The sequence below is a fragment of the Odontomachus brunneus genome, unplaced genomic scaffold, assembly GCF_010583005.1.
Source record: "Odontomachus brunneus isolate Ranch 3 - 2012 unplaced genomic scaffold, Obru_v1 Obru_scaffold_048, whole genome shotgun sequence".
Classification (NCBI taxonomy): Eukaryota; Metazoa; Arthropoda; class Insecta; order Hymenoptera; family Formicidae; genus Odontomachus; species Odontomachus brunneus.
Window position 1 is genome coordinate 411,161 of NW_022639498.1, and position 11,085 is coordinate 422,245.

General features: G+C 36.2%; 1 protein-coding gene across 2 annotated transcripts in view; it reads right to left on the bottom strand.

Annotated features, from left to right (window-relative positions):
• The window catches only part of LOC116844980 (gamma-tubulin complex component 6), a 13,352-nt gene extending 12,988 nt beyond the window's left edge, over positions 1 to 364 (bottom strand). For both annotated transcript variants that reach the window (XM_032817186.1, XM_032817185.1), the window contains exon 1: positions 51 to 364. In XM_032817186.1, coding sequence (XP_032673077.1) covers positions 51 to 243 — 193 coding nt within the window. In that variant the 5' untranslated portion in view covers positions 244 to 364. The remainder of the gene's footprint in view (positions 1 to 50) is intronic.
• Positions 365 to 11,085: the final 10,721 nt, after the last annotated feature.

Genomic DNA, 11,085 nt, shown 5'->3' on the forward strand with positions numbered 1-11,085 from the left:
ATATATATATATATATATATATATATATATATATATATATTTAAATGTACCTTGATCGTATATTTTATTACTTTTATTTAACAATATCTCAAAAGCTTTTGAGCGAAGTCTCTTTACTATTTTGATATCGTCTCTGGGAGGCATGTAGAAGTTCCCATTTTCAGGATAGTTTCGTCGCAATGTATGCTTAACCAATTGCGTCACGAGCTCGTAAACATTAACGTCCTGCCATCCTGGATCCATGATCGAAATATTTCCTCAGACGATTATTAATTAACCGTTGCGACGAACCGCAACTGGAGACGACGATTATTTTCATAATGTCATAGTCAACCATAACAACGCAACTGACGCACCCTAGTGGGAGGTGAAGAAACAAAAGTAGATAAAAAGTCTGTTCTAGAATGCGTTCGGAAACATCATCCAGGTGCACCCGTTGCATGGGAGTGAAAGAAAGATACGAGAGTAAGATAAAGAGAGAGGGAGAGCACTCAAGTCACTTTTTCGAACGCACCCCTGTGAGTTCACCATTACGAAAAAGATACGAAAAAACCCTCAATTTTGGATGTTATTTAACACTCAAATTTAGGTGTTTATCCCCAGTTTTTGGATGTCTACACCCAAAATTGAGGATTTTCTCGTATTTTTTTCGTAAGGGCAGGGAGCTCGCTATTCCGCGCTATCGTATCATTCTATCCTTGTTGTATATCTAAGGAGCGCGATAAAGATAAAAAAGGCAGTAGCCTTGATAGCATGTGCTCGAACGCACCCATTGAATCACAAAACGGTTTGGACTTTTCACTATGGGCGAGTTTTTTAATTCATCGATAGATCCATCGCATGATGCATAAATATAGCAAAACGTTGCATTTGCGTATCATGCGATGAATCCATCGATGAATTAAAAAACTCGACCTATAGCTGTGTTCCAAAATTACTGCCAGCATTGACAGCACTGAGTGCTTTCCAATTGCTTAACACATCTTGACACATATATACACAGAATGCACAAAGTGTAATGTTGTGCACGATTCAATTGGAACAAAGTGTATACTAACGTGTATGTATGCAGGAAAGGTTATGGCTCCTGCACACAGGACGCGGTAATGCTTGCCGTACGGCGTGAGACCGCACGACAGCCAATCAATATGTTGTTTTTCCGTAAGAGCTAGAAGGTTATTACGGAAAGCAACATATTGATTGGCTGTCGCTTGAACTTCCGCCGCGTGGCAAGCATTACCGCGTCCTGTGTGCAGGAGCCATTAGGATTATTTTTCAACTATGCTTATATTTTTTAATGATAAATAATAAAATCTAAATAATAAAAAATATTATCTACTTCACGTCGCAAATGCCAGTCTCTTTTCAAACCGCTACGCTTATTAACTTTAATTTTCACTAGAAATCACTAGTTTACACAGCTGACTAGTAGCCCTCGAGCTGAGTACGGATGTGTTGTGTCGACGATTACGACAATTGGAATGCAACTTGTGTCGCCGTGTGCATGAAAGTGTCTAGGGATATTGCAATTGGAAAGCACCCACTGTGAACACTGTTCTAAAATGCGTGATAACACACTGCAATAGTATTCTTAGAGAATAATGATGTCATTAAATTTGTCGTCACTTCCTGTTGCGGCTGCTGCGGCTATAGAGGTAAGGCAGCTATAGCACCCACATAGCACGTAACATTATAGTAATATCACAGTAATATTGCAATATCACAATAATATTACAATAATATGTAATATACAATATAACAATAATATGTTATAATATAATATTACAGTAATATTATTAATTACTTTGTAATATTTTACAGTAATATTGTTGTGTAATATATTAAATCCTAAGTAACAAGATAATGTCAAATAACATTTTCATTACGTCATTAAAATGTTATTAAAACGTCATGTAATGTTATTTGGCACGTAATATATCGTATTGAAGTATAAATAATACGAGGGCTATATGATAAGTATCCGTGTTTAACGACTGATGGTGTCACTGACTCAAAGTCTGTATACTAGAGATCCTATAATCAGAGTTTGGCCATAAAATAGAACTTTCTGATTGGTCCGCTATGTTTCGTCAAATCCCACACAGTATCCAATCACAGTATGTCTATGGCAGTAGGTTAGGTTAGGTTAGAAAAAGATAGCAAAGAGAGATTGAAAATATCTCTCTTCTTTTCGCAGGATCTTGACGAAACCGCGCGTTGTGGCTAAACTCTGATTAGAGTGACTCTACTGTATACTAGAGATCCTTTAATAAGAGATCGGACATCGTCGCCTGTAGATATTAGATTCGCCATGTTTGGGTCCAAATCGGAAGTATACTTATCTCACTTTAACTTACGGCTTCTGCACACAGAACGTGACAACGCTTGCCGCGCGGCAAGCATTACCGCGTCTTGTGTGCAGGAGCCATTATTGCACCAGAGAGTCAATTCTGTATCTCGAAACAAAGTGAAAATTACAAAAGTGAGCACATTCCCTAGGCACTGACCAATGAAATTACGAATATTCTAGTATATTTGCTTACTTTTGTAATTTTCACTTCGTTTTGAGATACAGAATCGACTCCCAGTTCAGCAATGCAGCCAGTGCAGCCAGTGCAGCTGAAAAGAACAGACCATTGCTTGTGTTGTCATTCAGCTAATGATCCTAACCGGAAGCGTATCCCAAACATAGCCAATCAGAACGTTGACATATGGTGTCCGATCTCTTATTACAGGATCTCTACTGTATACCATCGTTTAACGCTATCTTCCCAACGACGTCAGTCAAAATTTCAAACAGATATCGAGTAGTTTTGTTTTGATAACTATTGAAAGTGGACAAGTTTGTGTTTGTTTGCAACCATGGAAAGAGAGCAATATCGATCAGTAATTCGATTCCTTTTTTTGGATGGGAAGACGTATGAGGAATCAAAGTAAAGTTGCATGCCGTTTATAAGGACCATGCATCTTCGATGACTATCGAATTTTTTTTGATTTAATGAATTCAAGCGTGGCCGAACATCCGTTTCTAATGAAAAGCGGCCAGGTCGTCTGATTGACTACGGAGGATATGGTCAACAAAATCCATAATATCGTGTTAGCAGACCGCCGGGTAAAGATCAGAGAGATTGCTGACATTGTAAATATTTCAATTGAACGCGTACAAAATATCCTACACAAAAAATTAGGCATGAGAAAGCTATCGAAATGGGTGCCGCGTTTGCTCACAGTGGAATAAAAACGGAATCGCATGACAACTTCGGAGCACTGTTTGAACATGTTTAAGTGCAATCCGAAAGAGTTTCTGCGGCGTTTCGTCACTGTTGACAAAACATGGATCCATTATTACGCCAAAAATGAAAGAACAGTCAAAACAGTGGACTTCACCCGGCGAACTTGCTCTAAAGAAGGTAAAAACGGTTCCATCGGCCGGAAAGGCTACCGTTTTTTGGGATTCGTAAGACATCATTTTCACCGACTATTTCGAGAAGGGAAGGACAATCACGGGGCAGTACTATGCTGATTTATTGAGCCGATTCAACGCTGAATTGAAGAGAAAACGGCCCCATTTGGCGAAGAAAAAAGTGCTTTTTAATCATGATAACACACGAGTGGCACTCACTTGGACACGGTACAATTGGACACGAAATTTTGCCCACGGTTCAATTGGACACGATAAATTTGGACACGAGAAAAATGCGCACCGCTCATTTGAACACCGAAAATTGCACGCCGGTCATTTGGACACGAAAAGATGCACACCGCTCATTTGGACACGAAAAGTTGCGCACCGCTCATTTGGACACGAAAAGTTGCACACCGCTCATTTGGACACGAAAAGTTGCGCACCGCTCATTTGGACACGAAAAGTTGCACACCGCTCATTTGGACACGAAAAGTTGCGCACCGCTCATTTGGACACGAAAAGTTGCACACCGCTCATTTGGACACGAAAAGTTGCACTTCGCTCAGTTGGACACCGAAAGATGCGTTAACGAGTGGATTTCGATTGACCACAGTACGATTAGACATAATTTGTAATGATTAGTTCGACCTAGTAATTCACTAGATAATTCTTTTCATCGATTGGTTATGTCCAATCGTACCGTGGTCAATCGAAACACTCCCCATTTTATTGCATTTATAAATTTAATTGCATTTATAAATTAATCTTAATTTAAATATTTTTTAGTAAGTACTGCAATCTCGAACAACTAGCGGGGGGCTGCGCCCCCCGCACCCCCCATAAAAACTAACCTAACCCATCGTCACATTAAGCGTCAATCATTGTTTATTAAAGTGTTCAACTTTTGTATTAATGTGACGATAGGTTGGATTAGGTTAGTTTTTAAATAAACTATTAATAGTATAATAGTATAAATAGTTAATAATTGTAATAAATTTTCAAATAAACTATTAACGAGGGAACATTCCGATTGACCACGGTACGATTGGACATAACCAATCGATGATAAGAATTTTCTAGTGAATTACTAGGTCGAACCAATCATTACAATCTATGTCTAATCGTACCGTGGTCAATCGAAACCCACTCGTTAACGCATCTTTCGGTGTCCAACTGAATGGTGTGCAACTTTTCGTGTCCAAATGAGCGGTGCGCAATTTTCGGTGTCCAAATGAGCGGTGTGCAACTTTTGGTGTCCAAATGAGCGGTGTGCAACTTTTCGTGTCCAAATGAGCGGTGTGCAACTTTTCGTGTCCAAATGAGCGGTGTGCAACTTTTCGTGTCCAAATGAGCGGTGTGCAACTTTTCGTGTCCAAATGAGCGGTGTGCAACTTTTCGTGTCCAAATGAGCGGTGTGCAACTTTTCGTGTCCAAATGAGCGGTGTGCAACTTTTCGTGTCCAAATGAGCGGTGTGCAACTTTTCGTGTCCAAATGAGCGGTGTGCAACTTTTCGTGTCCAAATGAGCGGTGTGCAACTTTTCGTGTCCAAATGACCGGTGTGTAACTTTTCGTGTCCAAATGAGCAATGTGCATCTTTCGGTGTCCAAATGAGCAGTGTGCAACTTTTCGTGTCCAAATGACCGGTGTACAACTTTCGGTGTCCAAATGAGCAATGTGCAACTTTTCGTGTCCAAATGAGCGGTGCGCAATTTTCGGTGTACAACTTTTCGTGTCCAAATGAGCGGTGTGCAACTTTTCGTGTCCAAATGAGCGGTGTGCAACTTTTCGTATCCAAATGAGCGGTGTGCAACTTTTCGTGTCCAAATGAGCGGTGTGCAACTTTTTGTGTCCAAATAACCGGCGTGCAACTTTCGGTGTCCAAATGAACTGTGGGCATTTTTCTCGTGTCCAAATGCACTGTGTCCAAATTCATCGTGTCCAATTGAACCGTGGGCAAAATTTTGTGTCTAATTGCAACGTGTCCATTTGCTCCGTGTCCAATTGTACCGTGTCCAAGTGCACCGCTCCCATAACACACCAGCTCTTTTGTCCGCAATTGCCACAGCAAAACTGGTCTAATTACGCTACGAATTGCTATCTCATCCACCCTATTTTCCAGATTTGGCCGCCTGAGATTTCTATTTATTTCCAAACATGAAAAAATGGCTTGGCGAAGAGCGATTCACGTTAAAGGAAGTCATCACCGAAACAGAAGATATTACTATTTTGCGGAGTTCGACAAATCATATTTTTTGGATGATATAAAAACGTTGGAATATCGTTGAATTAAGTGTATCAAATTGAAAGGAGACTATGTTGAAAAATAAGTAAAAAAATATTAAAAAATGCGTTTCCTTCCCTAACACGGATACTTACCATACAGCCCTCGTATATGTCAAAAGTAATATATTATTTTGTCCCACACAGCAGAGGTGTCTAAAATATATCATAAAGACATCCTAAAGATATATTTGGGATATGTGATATCTTCAAGATATCCTACGATATATTTGGGATATTCTATCTGTGTGGATGTAATATGACAAATATCTTTTTTGTTAATATTATTCACAAGAGGAACTTCCTTTCGGGTCACTGATTTTACCGAACTTTTATAGAAATATAATATAATATTGGTATAGAACTTTTATAGGAATATAATATAATATTGGTATAGAAGTAACAAACACTATTCAGAGACTATGCAATTCTCAACCGTTTACGAGGAATTTTACATATAAATAATAAGAAATAATAATATAAATAATAATATAATAATAATACAAATAATAAGAAAAATATATATAATTATGGTATATTGCTTTATGGTAACTTGCTTTTTGTTCAATATATATTCAACATTGCAGCAATATCTTGTAATCAATGTAGAAAAATCAACATATATTCTATGCAGAAAAACACCTGCACTTCTATCTTCAACGTTGCAACATCTCATCAACGTTTTTTCAACGTTCTGTGCTGCATGGGATCTCTGATCCGCAAATGAGACTGATATAACCCGCACGCGTGAAGTCGCACGCGTGCGAGCAATATGAATTTCATATAAGGGCAAATCTGTCTAGTGATTTTATATCTACAATACAATTTTAAATATAAAAATGTAAAAGTATTACTATTTATTATTAAAATTGATTATAGATTTGTTCGCGTCGCATTCCGTAACGTGCTCCTACTCGCTTCAACGCACTCTGATTGGTCCGCATGATAACGTGAATAATTTTTTACAGGAAAACAAAAAATAGTAAAGAAAAATTCTTTTGAAGTACTTTATCCTACATACTTTGAAATATACAAAAAAATCTTTTTGCATTTTTTTATTACAAAATAGCGGTGACAGAGCTCGGCAACGATGACCACTCGTTTCGGAAGGTGCCTCATAGCCGGACCGAAATCCAATTTTTGCTTTAAAACAAAAAACCAATTTTTTAAAAATTCTTTATGTCATTAGCTAGCAAACTACGTACGGAAATTAAAAAATAATTTTTTTTTTTTTGTAAAAATGACAAATTTGAAAAAAAATTTCATTTTTTGACGAAAAACTTTGCAGAAAATTGTTTATAAAAAAAAAGTTTACAACGAAACGTAAAATCTGTACGTAGTTCGCTGACAAATGTATTTTAGAAGCTACAGTCAAAATTTCAAGTAAATCGGTCAAGATTGTGGGAGTTATGAGTCCGGCCAGCTTGAAAAAAGTGATTTCCCCTTATAGAAATACTAAGAAATACCTTATATCATACTAAGAATCATTTATAATTACTTATTATCCAGTATTTTTAATACTGAAAATAAGTAATTATCAATGATTCTTAGTATGATATTTCTATAAGGGTCGAGAAAAACGCGTTAAAGTTTTATGTAACAATCAGCGATAGAAATTTTTTATTTACCTTTAATCTGCGATACCTGCACCATACAATTCCTTCCTCATTGATATTCTCCTCCTTTTAATCCTTTTTGGCCAATTTTAGCGATGATCGAGCCTCTTTTGCAGCATCTGTCAGCGAGCGCTCCGAATACTTGATACGCCGCGCGTCAGTCTCGAGGCAGTAATTGTAGCAGTTCAGTCCAATTGTCATGCTTAATTCTTCCATAATCTTTCAATAAGGTTTGAATATCCTTCATTGTACGTGCAAACAGCAATATTACTTGCTGTATCAATAATAACTTTGCTGCTAGAAACTGATTTTGGAGCCACTGACCAAATCAAAGCGTTGTAACTTTCATTACTGTTTTTCATGGCTTTCTTCAAGTTGCGAAGGCGGGTACCCATTCGTTTTTGGACATGATCAATACATTCCTTTTTCTTCACTGATGAATTTTCTGCTTGTGTGATTCCAAAAGATCCTTAAAAGTTTTGGAATCTCCATCTCCAATATAATTTGTGTATTTCACCTGATGCGATTGTTCTGAGCGTTGAAACATTACAATGACTGCGTCGACTTCCATTTTGCCGGCCGATCCCTCATGATTCGCTTGACATTCATTAGCGTATGATGTTTTCCACTCTTCGTATTCTTCAGTGTCAACATTTTCTCCCAAAACTCACAAGCTTTGCAATACTTAGACTTCACAACAATGTCAATTACTTTTCCAGAGAACCATCCAATTAATATTACCAATCTGAACAGTGATGAAAAGCCACGTTTTCTCCACGATCCATCGCCAGACACTGTTAAACCATCTGTTTGACCTTTTTCTATAGACAAAGCCTTTTCTTTTTGAGCTACCATTAGCATACTTTTTTTAGCAACTGTTTCAGTTGCGCGTGAAATTGTGTGCGTGAGTCTATCGTAAAATAAATGAAAAATCGGTCGAGGAAGATCCATGAAGGCGCAAAACTTTTCTATTCCATAAAGACCAACACTCAATAATCGCATGGCAAAAATTATTCTACAATTTATTTCATATGCATTATCAATAAAAGGACAATTCGGAATGAAAATGTCGCCGCAGTTCTCACAAGAAAGAACGATTTTGAATCCCAAGTCTTGTTTGCTGCTTTCGCTGAATGTCACTTTAAAATGGCATGTTTTATACACAACAGATTCCGAAATGGCAGTAAAAACCGCAATAAAATTTAGTAAACGGTAGCCAAAAGTTTCATTCACTTTGATTTCATCATATGATTCTTTAGATTTCCTTCTTAGCAGTTTCTTAGCAGAAGTACCGACGCTTTTCGGCGCAGCCTCCACTTCAAATCGGAATCTGTTGTGTGTAAAACATGCCATTTTAAAGTGACATTCAGCGAAAGCAGCAAACGAGACTTGGGATTCAAAATCGTTCTTTCTTGTGAGAACTGCGGCGACATTTTCATTCCGAATTGTCCTTTTATTGATAATGCATATGAAATAAATTGTAGAATAATTTTTGCCATGCGATTATTGAGTGTTGGTCTTTATGGAATAGAAAAGTTTTGCGCCTGATCTCCTGCTTGATATCTTCGACTTTTTCTCATATCTACTAATACTTTTCGTATCTTTACGACTTTGTTCCACTTATTGTACAAGTAATCACTAATTTTGTAAAGCATATGATCGATATACAAAAACCCGAAAATATAAGAGAGACAAAATGTCGTGTAAACTGTATCGTTTCAACAGCTATACTGACCCTATACTAACCCATTTGCTCTTTTATACTACTAGTGCCATCTATACTTCACTAGTGCCATTTATACGTTCACTAGGAACCTAAGAAAACCGTATCCAAGCTTAACTATGCGTAATTAATCCCTATTCTCAGAAGGATCCCTTCGCAAACGCTTTACATCTTATCGAAAGGTACAACGCTTTAAACTTCCAAAAATGACACTTAGGAATTTTTTTTTGTTATAGACCTTTTGTACTTTATTTCTAAGACCTTAAAGCATCATTTAAGCAAAAAAAAACGATTTTTTGAAAATTCTACAGTGGCCTTACCCCTTAACTCAAGGAGTTTATGTCGTGATTATACAATGCGATTCATTACGCTCACACGCGTGTCCCCATCACGTCCTGTGGGACAGCGTGATAGCACTCCAGCGAGGACGCAGACATCGATTCGACATCTAACCGACGTCGGAGAGATTTAAGTTATGTCTAGTCTAAATGCACATCTAGAAAAATGGCAATTTAGACGTCTTCTATTTTGAGTAAATTTTAATGTTTTACAATCCATTTACAATATATTGACCATTAAAAGAGAAATTTCGATAAAATTTCAGGATTTTATTTTGTCAATTATTTACAATCTCTCTAGACGTCTATTCGATATTGAATCGATGTATATATATATATATATATATATATATATATATATATATATATATATATATATATATATATATATATATATATATCTTTTGCTTTACGCGTAAAAATGTTTTCATTTTTACTAGAGATTTGACTTGAGATACACAGAATATTTGTTTATTTTAAAACCCGCTACACTGGACATACTTCTTCATATGATATATTACAATAAACTTACTATAATATTCTTTTCTTTCTATAAATTTCTTAATATTTTATTAATAAATAAGTTATACTTAATTTATTCATTAATAAAATTAATACATTTTAGGTCTTTTTTTACTAAGACGTAAAGATTTTTTTCTTTTATATAAAAGTAACGAGTTGCTCTATTGTCTTGTAAATTTTAGCTCGTAATCGCTAACTCAGTGAGAAATGACTTATTGATCGACGTCGAAAAGACGTCGATTGATAAGTCATTTCTCACTGGAATCGCGCACGTTTTGCATAAAAAATTTATTCTAAGTGGAGACGTCAGTTCTTTTTAGATTTCCGTTTCAATTATAGTATTATAAAGATAGGAATGTCAGATTACTCGAAAAACATTAAACTGGAAGGAATGGTCAAAGTCATTTTGCAAATAACTACATAAACTTTAGAGATATTAAATAAAATAGATAGGCGAATCAATGCGTGTATTTGCTAGGTACGTTATAATATACTGTAAACACTATAAGTATACATTTTATAAGCATAAATTGTAAGAACATCGTTGAAGTCATTGGAATCACCGTGTGTCGCTCAATCGTCAAGGTTAAAGGGGCTTTTACATTAGCCGGCCGTAAAAATAGCCTATTTTTACGAATTTTTAAAAGAAAATCTATTATATATAGGAAGATGCGGTTTTTTCATGGAATTGTTTAACATTTAAACTCCAAAAAAAATTTTTTTTATTTATAAAAAGATGCGTTTTAATGCCTCCAAATGGCGATCGAATTAGCGGTCATCAGAAAAACACGCCTCCATGGCGGAAGTGATTCAGCTTCTGCAAATTATCTGAAACCAAAAAACCGATAATTTTTATTAATTATATGAGTGTCGCTATGTCTGGTACTAGAATGAAGTCGATTGCATGAAATTTATAAAAAATACGGCATTGCAAAAAGAAAGTTTGAATTTTTCCAAAAAAATCTGTTACCTTTTTACTTATAAAAAATTACATTTTTGTTGTAAAAACTTAATTCTAGTACCAGACATGCGCAAAAGTGTTAGGATCAAGAAAAAAACCTCCAGCAGGTTATCTTTATTGGTTTTTTAGTTATCACTTCCGCCAGCTCGAAAAACATGGTTTCGAGAAAAACGCGTTTAAAGTTTTAGTTCGACTTTTTCACGTATAACTAAAATTTTAGCGTACTTACGGTTATTCT